Raw genomic sequence first — 20,736 nt, 5'->3', positions numbered from 1 at the left:
TCACATTTGGAGAGCCCCTGATGTGCCTAAACAGTGGAAACCCCCCAATTCTAACTCCAACCCTAAACCAAAACCCTAACCGTAACCAAACCCTAACTTTAGCCCAACTCTAACCCTAATGGGAAAACCGAAATACATATTTTTTTTTATTATTTTTCTTTAAGGTGGTGATAAAGGAGGGTTTGATTAACTTTTTTTTTTATTTTGATCATAACGATGGACCCCATCACAGTGGTCAAAATGAAATAGGAAAAAAAATTCTATTGTTGCCGGCCGATCTCGGCAGGCACCCTGCGCATGCGCCCAACATTTTCTCCCGGAAGAAGCTGGAGGCCCGAGGGACAACGGAGGTACCAGGGAGGTGATCAGGGGACCCCATTTCTCTCTCCTCTGATGTACGATCACATCTGAGGAAAGAAATTAAATGGAGGGGGGGATTGGGCTTTTTTTTCCGGTTGCAGATATAAGGTTAATAACGGTGATCGCAACATGTTCTCTGGGGTCTCGGCTACCCCCGACAGCCGAGACCTCGGAAAAACTCCGACGCTATGGGGGGGGCGCTATAATTTTAAACCTCAGCGCCATTAAAAAAGAGGTGCTGTGGTTTAAGTACACTTAACTGCCGCTGTTAAAAGGCGCATCGGCGGTCGTTAAGGGGTTAAATGTAACTCATCATTCTCCCCTGCTCGCCCCGATGGCCAGCAGAGAAGGGGAGAATGATGAGAGCAGTGTTCAGCACCCAGCGCTGGGTAAAAGCACTTACTGTAACGCTTCTTACCCGTCCATGTGGTACTGATGCAACACACACATTCCACAGGTGTGCCGCAAGTATTACACACATGGACACTGACATCTCCTGTACCAAAAATATCAGGACACGTGAAGGAGGCCTTATAGCAGGTTCTTATGTTTGGTAGCTGTCACACACTAAAAGAAGCATTTTATTGCAAAAAAGTGTTTTTGTATCACCAAATTTTGAGAGCTGTAATTTTTCTATATTTTGTTTTTGCATCACTTTATTCTGATATTTTTTCGCTGATGACGCTGTATGGTGGCTTGTTTTTTGCGGGACAAGATGACATTTTCAGTGTTACCATGTTTATTTATAGCCGTCTTTTTAATCGCATGTTATTCCACTTTTTGTTAATGATTTTTGGGGGGGTTTATGGGGTTAACTAGTGGGAGAGTTTTATAGGTCGAGTCATTACGGACACGGTGATACCAAATGTGTACTTTTATTTAGATTTTTTCATTTATTTAGTGATAATAATCAATATTTAGTCTATTTTTTAAAACATTTTTACAATTTAGTTTGTTTTTTTTTTTACTTCATTCTAATTTTTACACTGTCCCATAATGGGACCATCACTTTTTGCAGGCTGATCACTTATATAGCATGCACATGAAGCCGCATCTGCATGCTATAGAAGCTGTCAGCACCGCACTTACTGCACACTGACCTGAGAGACTTGGTGATCATGCACTGTGTAGGATGGGAAGTTTCCCAGCTCTGATAACCCGATTGTTGTCATGACGATATGGGGTTACCATGGCAGCGATCGGGACTTCGCTTCATGCCATGGGGTCTCCGATCCAAAGGCAGGTCAGCCCTCTGCCTGCTCCTGGAATGTTGCCATTCTTTTCGATTGCAGCATTTCGGGGGTTAAAGTGCCGGGAGTGGTCCGTAAGTCAGCTGTGAGAATCAGCTGATACCCGGCCGCACACCACCCGTGTGTGTGGCCGATCGCTATGACATATTATACCGTCCATGGTCAAATTGTGCCGGTTCACATGAACGGTATAGTACATCAGCTGTCAGAAAGGGGTTAATTTGTGAGAAAAATGTCATCTGGTCATTAATGTCAAAATTGGCTCGGTCACTAAGGAGTTAAATAAGGTGTATTTTCCCCCTTGGTAATGTGTTAATATTAACCATGTACACTGCACATTGGGTTATTGGTGGACCTAGACCAATAAAAGGGGAATACTTAATTGTGGTCCATTATATTTAGGCCTATTGAATAAGAACAATTTTTAAATATATACAAGTCATTTTAAATATTATAATGTATATTTTACTATATCGGTTCACATACCCTATCTTTTTTCCCCTTTCAATACGGTCTTGTGTGAATTATACAATAGTAATTTCGCTAATCTAATATGGCAAAAAAAAATTGTACTCAGACCAAATGTTATTCAATGAGGCCGTGCAGATCTGCATATTTCTTCGCCGTTGTATTGGGTATGAGAAAATAATCTCAGCATGCTACGATATAAGTCTAGAATCTGATGGGTGGGAGAAATAAATCCCGTATATGAGTGTGTATAAGCCAACCAGTGTATAGGCCGACCACCCTAATTTTGCCTCAAAAAACTGGGAAAACTTATTGACTAGCATAAGCCTAGGGTGGAAAATGCAGCAGCTACTGGTAAATTTAAAAAAAAGGCTATGTGCACACGGTGCAGATTCTACTGCAGATCCGTAGCTTTTCTGGCCCTGCGGGTCCGCAGAAGATTTAGGTGCGTTGTACAGCACCATTGTTTTCAAAGGTAAACTGAAAAACGCTGTGCACATGCTGCGGATTTTTCCGCGCGGATTTGCTGCGGGTTCAAATTCGCAGCATGTCAATTCTTTTTGCGAAATCCGCTGCGGTTTCACACCTTCTCCATTGTAGAGGTGTGTAACCGCATGGCTAAACCGCAGGCTAATCCGCAGGTAAACCGCAGGTCTTTTGACCTGCGGATTCACCTGCAGATTTTTACAGATCCGAGCGGGAAAATCCACAGCACTAAAACTACGTATGCACATAGCCTAAAAATAGATACCAATAAAAGTAAAATTAATTGAGACATCAGTAGGGTAAATGTTTTTGAATATCCATATTGAATCAGGGGCCCCATATAATGCTCCATACAGTTAATGATGGGCCTCATAAGATGCTCCATACAAAATACACCCCATATAATGCTGCACAAAGGTTAATAATGGCCCCATAAGATGCTCCATAAAATAATATGCCCCATATAATGCTCCATAAAGGTTATGGCTCAATAAGATGCTCCATAGATTATGCCCCCATATGCTGCTCCATAGATTATGCCCCCATAAGATGCTCCATATATTATGCCTTTATATGCTGCAAAAAAAAAAAAAAAGTCATACTCGCCTCTCCTGCTCAGGACCCGGCACCTGAGATATTCACCTGTCGGGGGTCCATCGCTGCTCACCGCTGTCTGCCGCTTCCTGTGTCAGTCACCGTTCAGCCAGCAGAGGGTGCAGCGCGCACTAACCACGTCACCACGCCCCCTGCTGCCTAAACGTCACTGACAGAATGCAGCAGACAGCGGTGAGCAGCGATGGACCCCGAACAGGTGAATATCGCTATACTTACCCCTTCCTGGTGCGGTCTCTGCAGCTCCGCTTCACCAGGGTCTCCCTTTCTGATCACTTAAATTACTGGGTGCATCTGTTCTGACACAATGAAGCAGAGCAGAGAAAGCTGCTCCTGCCCACACTAGGCTCTGTATGTACGATGTCCATAGACAGTGAAGTGACAATCACGTAGAATGTAAGTCCGCAAGGACAGGGTACCCTCCCCTCTGTACCAGTCTGTCATTGTAAATTTGTTTACTGTTAATGATAGCTATAACTTTGTATGTAACCCCCCCTTCTTATGTACAGCACCACGGAATTAATGGCACTATATAAATAAATAACAACAACAACAACAGGAGGGGGAAAATTCAGACCAGAAGTCATGTGACCCAGTAATAAGCTCCTGGTGCTAAAACAATTACAGCAAGCAAACAAAACAGAGTTTGAGAAGAAAAAAAAAAAAAAAGACTGAATTCTATGTTTTAACCCCTACCTCATGCGGTCTTCAGATTACATAGTAAAAACCTGCTGACCGATTCCATTTAAAGCGAACCTTCAGCAGTTTTGGCCGATATAAGATACGGTCACTGTCTTGAAGGGTGTAATGCTGTAGATAAGCCCTGAATGGCAGAGGCCGTATCTTCTATCGGCCAAAACAGCTGACAGGTTCACTTTAAAGAGAACCTGTCAGAAGGATTGTGCCGAGTAACCTACAGTGTCAGGTCGGCGCAGTTATACTGATTAAAATGGTACCCAAGTTGATTAAATCAGTCTTGTGGTTGCTGTTTCATCTTTATTTTCAGTTTTCATTTAATGATATGCTTGTGCTCCGTGGTGGCCTGTGTGGGGGTTTTCACGTGCTGCTCTGCTTAGATATTCATCTGTATGGCTTCTAACAGGTAAGTGATCCCTCTGTGACCTGCCCCCTATTTTACAGTGTGAGGAACTGGCCACTTAATAGACTATAAGACAAATGGACATTGTGATGAAGGAGCAGCCGCCATCTTAGGTATGGGGCCTAATGCTCGCCTCATGTCTGAGCTTGGCATCCATTTTGGTCTGAGTTCACCAGAACTACAGGCAGCCAACTGCTCCTACCCCCCCCCCCCGGGCCTGTGTGCATAGTGAATAAAGCAGGAATTAGTGCTCCAATGTTGAATAGCAAGGCCTTTTAGTATGATAATGAGATAAGGCCTAAAACAGAACTTCAAAGCTTAGGTAAGGAGCCGTGCCAGCATGGGGCAGGAAAATGCCTGAGGGCTTTAATTAGAATAAACCTGTCAGCCAGACACAGGAATACACATCCATTGTGTGTCCCAGTCTCTACGGCTCCATCCTAAGATCATGGATTATGAACACATCTTGCGAGTTATGGACTCCTATCAGAGTGACCCTGGGGAAATTGCGCATCTGGCAGTGTGACTCCTGAGTCGGTGAGGGCGCTGGGACCTGAAATATAGAGATTGGCCCTCCACAGCGACCCAATGGGGCCATGTTTGCTCTCCACACGACAGGCAAAACAAACCGCATTCACTGGTACCTCTCATGTCCTGATCCAACCATGCTGTAGAAAGTTACCCCCTTTCTTAGATATTGGGAATAAGTTCTGCAGAGAGCTAAAGGGTGGAGATTATTAGCCCACCCTCTGACATAGGGGGAGGAACCTAGCGTGTTTAAGAACTAGCAGCCCATGGCAGAGACAGACACTCACACAGAAGAACCAGACGATGATGATCTAAGAAGGAACTGGGGACAGATCTGCCAAGGGGAGCAGCGGCCCATGCTTTGGGGGTCTGTCCAGCAACTAAGATTCTTGTACCTGTGGACTGCAGAGCACCCGGCACCCACATGCAACCTAGCAAATTGACATCCAGCTTAATATCTCTTAGTCTTGTATCCTATTGTTATAGTTTACTCTGACTGCAAATCCACTGTAATTCCATTGTATAGCTTTCTGTAATTATCTAGTGCGCCCTTAAGGCAATTAAACTATAAAATTAATCTTGGGCTGATGCTTTTACTCTGATCACGAATCTTAGAATACCCAGCGGGACAGGACATCCTCCCCGGCGGCCATTTGCTCTAGGTGCAGTTCCCTTACTGACCTGAGAGACCAGGGGGGCGTCGGAGAGCTGTGCCTGTGTAGTTACGTCACAGTGGTGACGTGGGAGGAACGGGTCCTGTGTCCTCCACATTGGTGGCAGCGGTGGGATCAGAGTAATAGTGTGCGTGGGACCCCTACTCCCAGACACTAGAGACTACCAGCGGTAACTTTCACTGCTGTGGTCTTAAGGTCAGCCCAGCACTAGACGGTCAGAGTGCAAATATAATAAGTTGTGTGCGAGGCCAGTGTTGCAGCTGTGTCAGTAACCAGAGGTTCCCAAGATGGCGGAAGGCACCAGGAGTAAGGCAAAGGGGGAGGCCAATGCTATGGTCTATGAGGAGGTGGTGGAGGACAATACCAATGAAGGCAAGGGGGAGCACAGCCAGGGCTCCCCAAGGAGCCAGACCCCCGTGCTCAGTCCCGCAGTGGACTGTCCAGCACCTGCCCACCCCAGCCTGTACAGATCGGAGGCCCTTTTCCAAGCGGCTATGGCACAGCTCGAGGCTGGTAACAACGCCGCCCATGACAGACTCCTGGTGGCGGCAGAGAAAGCAGCGGAGCGTGAGCATGCCGAACGTGTGCTGCAGGCTGCAGAACGCCGTGAAGCTGCGGAGCGCCGGCACCGACTGGAGATGGCTCAGCAAGGGCTCACGCTGGACACTCCAGCCCCATCGGGGACCAAGGCTTCCAAGGTCCGGGCGGAGGGCTTCCCCCTGCTTGAAAAGGATGGAGACCTGAATTCCTTTCTGCTGGCCTTTGAGAAAACCTGCCTCCAACACCATCTGGCCCTGGATCAGTGGGCAAGGTACCTGACCCCCCGTTTGAGGGGTAAGTCAATGGAAGTTTTGGGGGACTTAACTGCCGGGGAGGAGCAGGACTACAACAGCATCAAGCGGGCCCTGATCCAGCACTACAACCTCACCCCGGAGTCGTACAGCAGGAAGTTCCAGAGCCTGCAGCGGGGCTCAAAAGACACCTGGACCGACCACATGCGGGCCCTGCTGAGAGCTGCGGAGCACTGGACCTCGGGTCTAGAGCTCACCACCCGCCAGGAGGTCCAGGAACTGTTTGTCACGGAGCAGTTCTCGTGGAACTGCCCAGAGGACCTCCAGCAGTTCCTCCGTGACCGGAAACCAAAGGGGTCTTCTGCTACAGCCGCCCAGGCAGACGAGTATGCCAACAGGGCCTCCGAGCCAAAGAAGCCTGCCAGCAGCACCTGGAGAGGGGGTAAGCCAGGAGCAGAACCTAGACGTTGTCATCATTGCAACCAGCCGGGACACTTTAAGGCTGCGTGTCCCCAGCGCCATAAAGTCCCATCACTGTCCCAGAAACCGTCCACTGTTTTGTGTGTGGGAGGGGGTGGTGGGAGGTCCCTGGACAATTACCAACCCGTCATCATCGGCCGCTCAGCGGTCATGGGACTGCGGGACACAGGCGCTGAACGAACCCTGATACGTCCTGAGGTGGTGTTCCCTCAAGATTTGGTGCATGGGAAAACCCTTTCCATCTCCGGAATTGGAGGTGTTGAACCGGCGCTGCCTGTCGCCAAGGTGTTTTTGGACTGGGGCGCCGGGAGGGGAATGCGGGAGGTGGGAGTAACGCCAAATATTCCTGCCAATGTGTTGCTTGGGACCGATTTGGGGCGGCTAGTGTCTCAGTATGTGGCCACTGAACCCCCAAGTCCGGCTCCCCAAGAATCTCATGACTACTGTGAATGCTAATGTTAATGTGTTGAATGTGCCTTCAACAGTGGAGGAGGGAGTGAAACCTGATAGTAAGCCATGCACTGACACTACACACACAGGGCTCACAGTGAGGACAGGTGAGAAGACTGCAGGGCAGAGCTCAGAGGTGGAGGGAGGGGCTGCTATGGGCAGTATAGGGCCCCTAAGTGAATCCAGCCTGCTGAGTCTAGGGCCTCTGCAGAAAGAGGAACAGGCCATGGGGGGAGGGGCGTCCCGGGAGAGGAGCCACCAAGCAAGACCCCAGGGCAGGAGTTCCCCGCATCCGGGATGTCAGGAGGCCAGGGAAGTCTGCCTGACCCGGCGACTTGGTCGGGGGCCGAGGGGAAGCAGGCGCAACCTGTGGTCTCAGCGGTCATGGCCGCTGTTACCAGGAGTAGGAGCGCCGGAGCCCAAGGAGCCTCGCGGAGGTCCGACGGTTTACCCCTCTCCGACCAAGTGGCTGCCGAGTCAGACAGTGGCCAGGAGACAGATCCCGGGGAGCTGACAGAGGATGTGGCAGTTTCGTCAATTCTTGCCACATCGAGTCAGGGATTTCAGGCAGCATTGGAAGCTGACGCTAGCCTGAAAGCTCTCAAGGAGCAGGCGGCACAGCCTCCCCTGGAGTCCGACCGTGAGCGAGTGGTCTGGGACCAGGGACGGCTGTACCGGTTAACGGTCCAGCCAGGTTCACCGGAGGCGTGGCCCAGGGACCGACAATTAGTGGTATCCTATCCGTTCAGGGCAGAATTGTTGCAGATCACACACAGGATTCCCAAGGCCGGACACCCAGGGATCACAAAAACCAGGGCCAGGCTAGCTCAGCATTTCTACTGGCCGGGAATGAGGACCGAGGTGATTACCTACTGCCGCTTGTGTGACACCTGTCAGAGGGTGTGGAAGGCGGGGCGGCGCCCCAAAGCCCCACTGGTAACTCTGCCCATCATCGAAGAGCCTTTCTCGAGGGTGGCTGTGGATCTCATTGGACCTCTGTCCGCTCCCAGCCGCTCCGGGAAATGCTTCATACTAACGGTAGTGGACTATGCCACCCGGTACCCGGAGGCGGAAGCTTTGTCGTCCATTCGGGTTGACAAAGTGGCCACTGCCTTACTGGAGATTTTCTCCAGAGTGGGGTTTTCCCAGGAAATGCTCACCGATCAAGGGACCCAGCTCATTTCGCAGCTGATGGAGTCTCTCTGTAAGCAGGTACAGGTGCAACATCTGGTAGCCAGCCCGTACCACCCACAGACCAAAGGCCTGTGTGAGCGGTTCAATGGCACCTTAAAGCAGATGCTGAAGATGTTGGTCGACTCCCACGGGAGAGACTGGGAGCGGTATCTCCCACATCTGCTGTATGGCTACCGGGAGGTCCCACAGGCCTCAACGGGGTCCTCCCCCTTTGAGCTCCTGTACGGGTGACGTGTACGGAGGCCCCTTGCTCTGGTGAAGAAAGCATGGGAAGGGGATTTGGCCATCCCTGAAGTGTCGGTCATTGAGTATGTCGTGCGCTTCCGGGACAGAATAATGGCCTTGACACGGCTGGTGCCTGACAATATGGCCCAAGCCCAGGCTGACCAGAAGCAGTGGTACGACCAGAATGCTTGTGAGCGGACCTACGAGGTGGGCCAGAAGGTGTGGATACTGGTCCCAGTACCTCAAAGCAAGCTTCAGGCGGCCCAAGAGGGTCCATACCTTGTGCACCAGCGGCTCAACGCTGTCACCTATCTGGTCACCCTGGACCACGCCCGTGGAAGGAGGAAGGCCTTCCACGTAAACATGATGAAGGCCCATCATGAGCGGGAAGCTTGTGCCCACCCAGTGTGCAACCTTCCCGAGGAAGGAGAGGTAGAAACCCTCCTGGATCTGCTCACCCAAGCCAAGGCGGGTGGATCCATCGAGGATGTGGGGGTTGGCCACCAGCTCTCGGAGGAACAACGTTCCCAGCTGGCGGTCACCTGCACCCCTTTCGGGAGCTGTTCAGCAGCCTGCCCGGAAGGATTGAGACAGCCGTTCATGACGTGGACACCGGCAATCACCCCCCGACCCGGCGTTCAGCATATCGGGGCTCTCTTGAGGTGCAGCAGCACATGCTCCAAGAGATAGACGAGATGCTGAAGCTGGGGGTGATCCAAGTGTCCAAGAGCGCGTGGGCTTCGCCTGTAGTCCTCGTCCCGAAAAAGGACCGAACTACGTGGTTCTGGGTGGACTACCAGGGGCTCAATGCTGTGACGGTCACCGATGCGTACCCAATGCCGCGCATCGATGATCTGCTCGATCAGCTCGCCGGAGCCAAGTAACAGACCATCATGGATCTGAGCAGGAGGTATTGGCAAAGTCCCCTGACCCCTGGGGCACGGGAATGCTGTGCCTTTATCAACCCATTCGAGCTGTACGAGTCCACGGTGATGCCATTCGGCATGAAGAATGCCCCTGCCACTTTTCAGAGGATGGTCAACACGCTGTTTGAGGGACTGGAAGGGTATGCAACCGCGTACCTAGATGACATCGCCATCTTCAGTCCCACCTGGGAGGATCACCTAGAGCACCTGGCGCAGGTGCTCCGGCGGATCCAGCGAGCAGGCTTGACCATTAAGCCGGAAAAATGCCAGCTGGGTATGAGAGGTCCACTACCTGGGACACCGGGTAGGTGGGGGGAGTTCTGAAGCCAGAGCCCGGGAAGGTGGATGCCATCGAATCCTGGCCCACCCCCAGGACCAAGAAGCAGGTGATGTCCTTCTTGGGGACTGCCGGGTACTATAGGAGGTTTGTTCCACACTATAGTGCCCTGGCCAAGCCCCTGACGGACCTCACCAAGAAGAGGCTGCCCGTCGCAGTCGACTGGACAGTCGCCTGCGAGACAACTTTCCAGGCGCTCAAGAACGCCCTTTCTAGTTTTCCGGTACTACAGGCGGCCGACTTCACGCGGCCGTTCGCAGTGCAGACCGACGCCAGCAACTTCGGCCTCAGTGCTGTGCTCAGCTAGGTCGACAGTACGGGTAATGAACACCCCGTTCTGTACCTGAGCCGGAAGCTCCTGCCGAGGGAAGTGGCCTATTCCACGATGGAGAAGGAATGTCTGGAAATTGTGTGGGCCCTGCAGCGTCTGCAGCCATACTTGTACGGACGCCAATTCACCGTGGTAACAGACCACAACCCCCTCAGCTGGTTACACACGGTCTCTGGGACGAATGGGAGGTTGCTACGCTGGAGCCTCGCTCTCCAGCAGTATCACTTCACCATTCGCCACAAAAGAGGCAGGGACCATGGTAACGCTGATGGATTGTCCCGGCAAGGAGAGGGTGCGGAAGGGCACATGGGGGAACACAGGATTGTGATACCCCCTAGCACCCTCTAAAGAAGGGAGGTTTGATGAAGGAGCAGCCGCCATCTTAGGTATGGGGCCTAATGCTCGCCTCATGTCTGAGCTTGGCATCCATTTTGGTCTAAGTTCACCAGAATTACAGGCAGCCAACTGCTCCTACCCCACCAGGGCCTGTGTGCATAAAGCAGGAATTAGTGCTCCAATGTTGAATAGCAAGGCCTTTTAGTATGATGAAATAAGGCCCAAAACAGAACTTCAAAGCTTAGGTAAGGAGCCGCGCCAGCATAGGGAAGGAAAATGCCTGAGGGCTTTAATTAGAATATACCTGTCAGCCAGACACAGGAATACACATCCATTGTGTGTCCCAGTCGCTACGGCTCCATCCTAAGATCATGGATTATGATCACATCTTGCGAGTTATGGACTCCTATCCGAGTGACCCTTGGGAAATTGCGCATCTGGCAGCGTGACTCCTGAGTCGGTGAGGGTGCTGGGACCTGAGATATAGAGATTGGCCCTCCACAGTGACCCAATGGGCCCATGTTGGCTCTCCACACGACGGGCAAAACAAACCGCATTCACTGGTACCTCTCATGTCCTGATCCAACCATGCTGTAGAAAGTTACCCCCTTTCTTAGATATTGGGAATAAGTTCTGCAGAGAGCTAAAGGGTGGAGACTATTAGCCCACCCTCTGACATAGGGGGAGGAACCTAGTGTGTTTAAGAACTAGCAGCCCATGGCAGAGACACTCACACAGAAGAACCAGACGATGATGATCTAAGAAGGAACTGGGGACAGATCTGCCAAGGGGAGCAGCGGCCCATGCTTTGGGGGTCTGTCCGGCAACTAAGATTCTTGTACCTGTGGACTGCAGAGCTCCCGGCACCCACATGCAACCTGGTAAATTAACCTCCAGCTTAATATCTCTAAGTCTTGTACCCTATTGTTATATTTTACTCTGACTGCAAATCCACTGTAATTCCATTGCATAGCTTTCTGTACTTATCTAGTGCACCCTTAAGGCAATTAAACAGGAGAAATTGGACTGCAAAAGTTATTGTGCAATTTGTCCTGAGTACGCTGATAACTGATATGGGGGGGGAACCACTGTTTCGGCGCATGGCAGAGCTTAGAAGGGAAGGAGCGCCGTTTGACTTTTTCAATGCAAAATTGGCTAGCATTCAGATCGGACGCCATGTCACGTTTGGAGAGCCCCTGATGTACCTAAACAGTGGAAACCCCCCACAAGTGACACTGTTTTGGAAACTAGACCCCCCAAAGAACTTATCTAGATGTGTGGTGAGAATTTTGAACCCCCAAGGGCTTCACAGAAGTTTATAACGTACAGCCGTACAATTAAAAAATCATTTTTTCCATAAAAATGATCTTTTCACCCTCAATTTATTTTTCCAAGGGTAACAGGACCCCAAAAGATATTGAGCAATTTGTCCTGAGTACGCTGATACCCCATATGTGGGGGTAAACCACGATTTGGGTGCATGGCAGAGCTCGGTAGGGAAGCAGCGCTATTTGACTTTTTTGGCTGGAATTGGCATTGGACGCCATGCCGCGTTTGGAAAGCCCCTGATGTGCCTAAAACAGTGCAAGCCCCCTATAAATGACACCATTTTGGAAACTAGACCCTCCCCCAAGGAACTTATCTAGATGTGTGGTGAGCACTTTGAACCCCCAAGGGCTTCACAGAAGTTTATAATGCCCAGGCGTGAAAATAAAAAAAAAATCATTTTTTCCACAAACATGATATTTTAGTCCCCAATTTTTTTATTTTCCCAAGGGTAACAAGAGAAATTGGACCCCAAAAGTTCTTGTCCAATTTGTCCTGAGTACGCTGATACCACATATGTGGGAGAAAACTACTGTATGGGCACACGTCAGAGCTCGGAAGGGAAGTAGTGACGTTTTGGAATGCACACTTTGATGGAATGGTCTGTGGGTGTCGTGTTGCCTTTGGAGAGCCCCTGATGTACCTAAACAGTGGAAACCCCCTACAAGTGACCCCATTTTGGAAACTAGACCCCCCACGGAACTTATCTAGATGTGTGGTGAGCACTTTGGCGTGAAAATAAAAAAAATCTTTTTTTTTGCACAAAAATGATATCTTTGCCCCCAATTTTTTATTTTCCTAAGGGTAAAGTTGTTTTGCAATTTGTCTTGAGTAGGCGGATACCCCATATGTGGGGGTAAAACACTGTTTGGGCGCATGACAGAGCTTGGAAGGGAAAAAGTACCATTTGACTTTTTCAACGCAGAATTGGCTGGAATTGAGATCAGACGCCATGTTGCGTTTGGAGAGCACCTGATGTGCCCAAACAGTGGAAACCCCCCAATTCTAACTCCAACCATAACCCCAACACACCCCTAACCCTAATCTCAGCCTTAACCCTAGCCCTAACCCTAGCCCTAACCCTAATGGGAAAAAGGAAATACATTTTTTTAATTTTATTTTTTTTCACTAAGGGGGGTTTAAACGATTTACTATTTATAGCGGTTTTTATTTTTGGCAGCTGTCATACGCTAAAAGACGCTTTTCATTGTAAAAATAGTTTTTGCGTCACCACATTTTGAGAGCTATAATTTTTCCGTATTTTGACCCACCAAGTCATGTGAGGCCTTATTTTTTGCGGGACGAGTTGACGTTTTTAATGGTACCAATTTCGGGCACGCGATATTTTTTCATCGCTTTTTATTCCGATTTTTGGGGCGCAGAATGAACAAAAACCAGCATTTCAAGAATTCCTTTTGGGAGGTGCGTTTACACAGTTCCGCGTGCGGTAAAATTGATAAGGCGGTTTTATTCTTCGGGTCAGTACGATTACAGCGATACCTCATTACAGCCATACCTCATAAAAACATTTTTATGTTTTGGCGGTTTTATGCAATGAAAACAATTTTATATAAAAAATAATTATTTTTACATCGCTTTATTCTGCGAGCTATAACTTTTATTTTTTCGCTGATGACGCTGTGTGGCGGCTTGTTTTCTGCAGGACAAGATGACGTTTTCAGCGGTTCCATGGTTATTTATATCCATCTTTTTGATCGGCGGTATGATAATAAAGCATTATTTTTTGCTTTGCTTTTTATTTTTTAAGAGGTTTGCTAAAGAGGTTAACTCATGGGATAGTTTTATAGGACGGGTCATTACAGACACTGCGATACCAAATGTGTACTTTTGTTTGTTTTTTTTTTTATTTCCAAAAAATGAATTAGGGAATTTTTTTTTTTTTTTATTTCTTTGGCGATTTTTTTTTTTTTTTTTTTTTTTTTACAAATTTACACTCTTAACTTTATTACATTGTCCCAGGGGGGACATCACTGTCATGTGACATTTTGCTGATCTGTCTCATCACAGATTGCTGTGACAGATCAGCGATCTGACACAGGCGCTTCACAGGCTTCCTCATGCCGGCGCATTGCAGGCACTGAGGAAGCCGGCGCCTTATTGGTTCCAGGGACCAGCAGGGAAGGAGGCCCCCGAAGCAGCGCAGCACATCGTGTTTGATCGCAGTGTACCAGGGGTTAACGTGTCGAACCGCCCCTGACATAGTGCTGGGTGTCAGCTGTGATAATCAGCTGACACCCGGCCGTGATCAGCGGCGCTCACCACGTGAGTGCCGCTGGTCGCTATGACGTACTATCCCGTCCCTGGGAATTAAGTCCCAGGGCACATGGACGGGATAGTACGTCATATGGCAGAAAGGGGTTAAAAAGCTTCAGCCCATATTTTCGCAATGTGCTCCTGGAAAACAAGCAGAGCTGCATTAACAGGATCAACAGTGTAATCTACATAAGTTCAAAAGAACCCCATCCAATTGATTTGAGGCTATTGGTGGGTTTAAGCAGTCACTGAGGCATAGAGTACACGATTCTTTCATGCAGTGTCAGGGTACTGCAACTCTGCCAGTCTTCCGGGGGCACATTGCAATTTCAGGGCTCATCTAGTCTTTTTAGCACTCCTCAATCTTCTGAACATTCCTTGACCATGTCATCCCCAATATCCTTAATATGTGAATGGAATTGCAACCTGACCAGTTATAATTATAAATGCCTTTTCTTTTTTTTCTTTTTTTTTTTTTTTAAAGGCCATGTGGGAAATGTTTGTTTTTTTGTATTTCAAAAATATTTTTGAATAAAATATTTTGACCAAAAAAAAAAATTGTTAAAATTAAAATTTAGTAAAGTACATTTGTGAGAATGTGTTTTGATTTTGATCAGTAAGTCCAGGGAAATCAGCCAGCACAATCCACACTTTGGGTCTTAATATTCATTTGATGAAATGGCCACCTGCTGCCAGGAGACCGCTCCTTGGGAAGACACAAAATCTGCAAAAACCTCTCGAATTGCAATTGCAGCTGCAGCAGGGCGACCAAAATTAACTTGCTGATCCAATGTGTTGATTGTGCTGTCCGATGAAGTTTCCACAGAAAGCAAGGGTTCTTTGTTAACTTCATGCCGTCTAACAAAATTGTGTAACACCACACACGCCTTTCCAATATTTGTTGCACTCTCTGGTCCCACTTCCATGTAGCTCATGAGTACACGCTACTTTGCTGACAGGATCCCAAAGGCACACTCAATGTACCTTCGTGCTCTAGTAAGTCTATAATTAAAGATCCTCTTCCGAGAATCTAAAGACTGTCGGGAAATGGCAGCATGACACTTGGGGAGAGTCCAAAACCCTCATCAGCAACCAAGACATATGGAAATAGGTGGTTTGTGTTGTCGGTAATGCAGCAGCTTCAGGGACATTTAATTGCTTGTTCCTCAAATGGTATTCAATTCAAGAGCTACTCAAGATCCTTGCATCAGATGTGCTCCCATAAGCCCCAATGCTGACCATTACAAATTATAATTGCTGTCAGCAATAGCCATTAGGACAATAGAAAAATAATGTTTATAACTGAAAAATTTTGAGCCGGAGAAGGACAGTTTTTTGACCCGGATATGCTTCCCATACAGCGCACCGATACAGTGTGGAAACTGCGTTTGCTTGGAAGTCCGCTGCTATAGCTAGCCAGTAGTGATGAGTATACTCGTTGCTCGGGTGACCTCCGAGTATATTAGCGTGCTCAGAGATTTAGTTTCTGTCCATGCAGCTGCATGATTTATGGCTGCTGGACAGGCTGAACACATGTGAGGAATGCCTGTTTGTTAGGGAATTCCCATGTGTATTCAGCTTGTCCTGCAGCCATAAATCATGCAGCTGAGGCGACAATCTCCGAGCAGACCAAAATACTCGGGAGATCACCCGAGCATGCTCGGGGAAACCTGAGCAACAAGTATACTCGCTCATCACTACTAGCCAGTTTCCTGCTTTGGTGGATCTAAAACAATTTCCTTTAGTCGCTCCCACAATATCAAACAGGAATCTGCAACTACAGTATCTTGGACACTGTAGTAATCCCTAACAGGAACTCAAAATGAAGTGCAGAGAAAAAGTTGCCTGTTGAAAGGAATCTATAGACATCAGTAAGTATTAAAACATTAAAATCCTAAATTAGTTATTTAAAATAAGGTTGTCATTACCTCAATGTCACAATAAGCCGCTGTTCCGGAGAATTGAGAACGCTGCAACAGAATTGGGTGCACCCACAGCCTCCTTGGTGCAAGTGCAGATGCTCTCTGCTCATGCTCTAAATGCTGGTTAAGCAACCAACACAGAATCACATCATCTTCAAAACGGTTAGACATGTTCATAAAAGTGAAAACCAAAGTTTGCAACAAACAAAGGACAGGGAGCTCTGCACACTGTGAAGACCAGAAGAAAATGGCACTGGAGTTTTTTATTTTTTCTTTGTTCCTTGACAATTTCCTGTTTTTTTTTTTCCAATTTTATTGATAACGTCCTTACCACCCACCCACCACCCCTCGACTTTTCAAAAGCTATTCCAAAAAAGAAAAACGGCGATCCGAAAAGATTTTTGGGGCCCCTACCGCCGCATTTGTGGTGTATCGCAATAACGGGTCGCAAAAAAATGTTTGCGGATCGCCTTTTTTTCCCCCAATACTATGGAAATAGTATTGGAGAAAAAAAAAACGGCGTGCCGCAAAAACAAACTGAGTTTGTTTTTGTGGCTCCATTGATTTAAATGGGCACCGTGTCCATACGCCTCGAAAATTATCGAGCAAGCTCGATATTTTTTCACAGCCGTATATATGGCCCTCACAGCCGTACGTTACACGGCGCACCATTGAATTTTTGCGGGCGGATTCTGCGGCCCCATAGAAAGCTATTGGGGCCGCAAAATCGGCATGCAAAAATACGCTAAGTGTAAAACCACCCTAAGGGATACAGACTTTTTCCCCAACACAAAGCACCAGTTGCATTGATATTGTTGTATATTAGATATTTGCTTGCTGTGTTTTATTAGCGATTTGCTTATTCGTCAGTTCATCCTCATCTATGTTTCCATCCAGTGACAGCAAGCAGAGGAAGGCATGCAGGTTGGATCTTATGTATACCTAAGGTCAGACAGGAGATTGCCAAAAGGTAAATGTAAAGCAATCCTTCTATTAAGGCTAAGTTCACACTTGTTTTTCTCTTCTGTGTTTGGCTGCGTACTTCCTCCCTTAAACTCAGCCTACTTCCGCATGCGTCCTGTGTCGTCCTGCGTACCCATCTTTAACATTGGGTACGCAGGGACATGCGGTTGTATGCGGATGTGTCCGCATGCAGCATTTTGACGTGCGGCCGAACACTATGTTGCATTCTTGCGTTCAGCTGGCACGTCAAAACGCTGCATGCAAACGCATCCGCATACAACGCAGGACGCGTGCTGAAGTAGGTGGAGCTTAAGGGAGATAGTACGCAGCCATACGCAGAAGAGAAAAACGCAATTGTGAACTAATCTCATCCTTATCTGAAACCGTAGTACTCTCAGTCTTAGGCACATTGTGTGGATGGGGATAGTAGACCCAGGGGAGCAGTCCCCACAGGGGGTCTCACATGGAATCTCAGGTGATGGGTTTATGGAATATGCTTCATTCTTTGAGCTAAAAGGAAAATGTTTAAGGGGGAGGGAGAAAAAGATGTCACAGGTTTAGTCAGGCAGCTGTTGGAGTGACTTAAAAGGGAGAGGATCCAAGCTGAGAAGGATTTATGGTCTATGGAATTTTGGAGATCAGTTGCGGGCTGGGCTGGATCCCCCTGCTATGGATGAGGGATCTGTCATTTGGATTTCAAAAACTTTGAGGATCATTGGTTCAGGATACATGGACGTCGGTTGTGTTATTTGTTGTCTGGAGGAGCCTAGACTGTGCCTACAGACTAAACTAACGGGAGATACGAAATCTGTGGGCAAACCAAAAGTTGCGAGACCATGAGTATTGACTGGCACCGGGGGAGTGGGACCAACGGTTTCGGGGAGGTGATCTTGTGGACACTATATTTTGGTCATCTACCTGGATTTGTTGCAAAACCTTGGATGTATGGAATAAAAAACAGTTGCATCATTAACCTGCCTAGATGATTATTACAACCCACAGCCTCAGATCTTCGCTAATGTAATATAATTATATTAAAAAGGCTTCAGCACGATCGCATGTGTAATGTGCCTTTATTTTATTTGTAGCTATAAATAAAAAAAAAAAAAAATGCCTCCTCCATGATAGCTGATAGATGGTATTGCACAGGCGGCACCATCTTGCTAGAGAAATAAAATGGTCTCCCGATATATGCTATTGTGCAGCTGCTGGCAGAGCCATCTTTGAGGAGACAATTTTTTTTCTACTCTAGCAAGATGGTGCCGCCTGCACGGTACCATCTATCGGCGCCGTCTTAGAAGAGGGTTTTTTTATGAATTTATTTATTGCATCAAATAAAATGCACATTATAGTTGCAATCATGCAGCAGGTGATTTTTTAATTTTTTTCATATAATATATATATATATATATATATATATATATATATATATATATATATACACACACACACACACACACTAGGAGATATGGTTGGGAAATGTGGCTGAGAAGCGGTGCTTCAGTGGTAGGGAGTAAAAATGGCATTCTAAGTTGAACATAAAAGAAAAAGTGATGTATTGAAGTGTCAGCAGTTATTGCTACATGTAATTCAATGTCCTACTCTTCTGTCCGGACAGGACAGCAAAGCAAAACTTGCATTATATGGAGCAATCACATAAACGAGGGGGTACCCCCCAAAACAAGAATTACTTATTTAAATTACTTATTTTACAAAAACTGCGTGTATATAGCTATTATATAAAGCTCAAGTGTGTATGTATGTATGTATGTATGTATGTATGTATGTCCGGGATAGGCATCCGCACCGTCGCAGCTACAGCCACAAAATTTGGCAAAGTCACACGTCTGGACCCCGAGAGCTGTTGTGAGGCGAAATTTTAACCCCGCGCTTTCCAATTCACCAAACAATTTTGCCCCTATCTACATACTGGGGAAAAAGTGGGTGCGTATCAAGCCCTGCCCCTCATTATGATGTCACAATGGTTGCCATGGCGACGCTGTCATCATCATAGGTTGCAAGCCCCGCCACTCATTATGATGTCATAATGGTTGACTATGGGATGGAGGATGTGTGATGGGTATATGGGCACTGGACTATGGGATGGAGGATATGTATGACGGGTATATGGGCTCGGGACTATGGGATGGCGGATATGTATGATGGGTATATGGGCATGGGACTATGAGATGAAGAATGTGTGATGGGTATATGGGCACTCGACTATGGGATGGCGAATATGTATGATGGGTATATGGGCATGGGACTATGGGCTGGAGGATGTGTGATGGGTATATGGGCATGGGACTATGGGCTGGAGGATGTGTGATGGGTATATGGGCATGGGACTATGGGCTGGAGGATGTGTATGATGGGTATATGGGCATGGGACTGAGATGAAGGATGTGTGATGGGTATATGGGCACTCGACTATGGGCTGGAGGATATGTATGATGGGTATATGGGCATGGGACTATGGGCTGGAGGATGTGTGATGGGTATATGGGCATGGGACTATGGGCTGGAGGATGTGTGATGGGTATATGGGCATGGGACTATGGGATGGAGGATATGTATGATGGGTATATGGGCACAGGTCTATGGGATGGTGGATATGTATGATGGGTATATGGGCACGGGACTATGGGATGGAGGATAATTATAATTTGCTATAACTAACCACAGTTAGTTACTATGCCCGGGCAGCACCGGGCTCTTCAGCTAATATATATATCTATCTATATTTATTTAGTAAAATAGGGGGCAGGTCAGTGAGGGATCAGTGACCAGTCATAAGCCATCAGTATGAATACCTAAGCAGAGCACCTCAATAAAAACCCCTCCCCCACAGGCCAACTCAAAACTGAAAATAAAGATTAGACAACAACCACAAGACAGATTTCATCAACCAAGGTATCATTTATTTTAAACAGTATAATGGCGCCGACCTGACTGTAGGTTACAGTGCACAATCCTGCTGACAGGCTCCCTTTAATAACTACTAAAAAAGAAGGATTACATACAGACAGCACATGGATGAGAAGTGAGAAAAAAAATAAAAAAAAGGACCACTTTTCTGAGTGAGAGAATGGGATCGATTTTTTATATGCTAATATGCGAGTTAGGGCTCGCTCGCTCACTCAATCTCCTTTGAAGCTCAGTCTGTGGCTTAGCTCCTGATGAGTTCAAAGATTGTTTCCGTCTGTCACACTAACCCATTAGCACCCTGTAGTCGTGTCACAGGGTGGGGAAAATCAATATGAACAAATAAGGAAGCACACGGACTGGCTGCAGCAGCATTTAAACGATGCAGTCTGTGCTTCACAGAATCATGTAAATTAACAGCAGCAACTGAGGTTCACTTGAATAGCTACTGTTCTGATCAGATGCTGGCAGTCCATTACAAAAGACATTTGCTAGTTATGGTCCTGAGCCTGCTCCACACATGCGCGCACTATTATGTACAGTTATGTCAGAGGGTGCAGAAAGGTTAAAATGTGATGTATGAAACTTGTTACTCCACCAAAAGGATATTCGGGCATCATGCACTTCCACAATGCAGTCAACTTTGCCAAGTTTAGCTCTCATTTGTTTAAGCCCTGCAAAAGAAAAAAAAAAACCTTAAATCAAAAGAGGACTATGGAAGCCAGCAATAAAACAGTGTCCAGTCTGATTCTCTTGTGAGATAAAATTAAGAAATTAAG

At 47.3% G+C, this 20,736-nt stretch overlaps 1 protein-coding gene across 5 annotated transcripts in view; it reads right to left on the bottom strand.

Moving 5' to 3' along the window:
• MTG1 (mitochondrial ribosome associated GTPase 1) overlaps nt 1-20,736 on the bottom strand; it is a 536,307-nt gene that overhangs the window by 461,064 nt on the left and 54,507 nt on the right. For all 5 annotated transcript variants that reach the window (XM_073552076.1, XM_073552080.1, XM_073552077.1 and 2 more), the window contains one exon: nt 20,568-20,631. In XM_073552076.1, the coding sequence (XP_073408177.1) occupies nt 20,568-20,631 (64 nt within the window). The remainder of the gene's footprint in view (nt 1-20,567; nt 20,632-20,736) is intronic.

Source organism: Dendrobates tinctorius, unplaced genomic scaffold (assembly GCF_039654945.1).
Source record: "Dendrobates tinctorius isolate UK_male_01 unplaced genomic scaffold, ASM3965494v1 ptg000184l, whole genome shotgun sequence".
Classification (NCBI taxonomy): domain Eukaryota; kingdom Metazoa; phylum Chordata; class Amphibia; order Anura; family Dendrobatidae; genus Dendrobates; species Dendrobates tinctorius.
The sequence above is the reverse complement of the archived record's forward strand: the minus strand, read 5'-3'. Positions and strand labels throughout refer to the sequence as shown.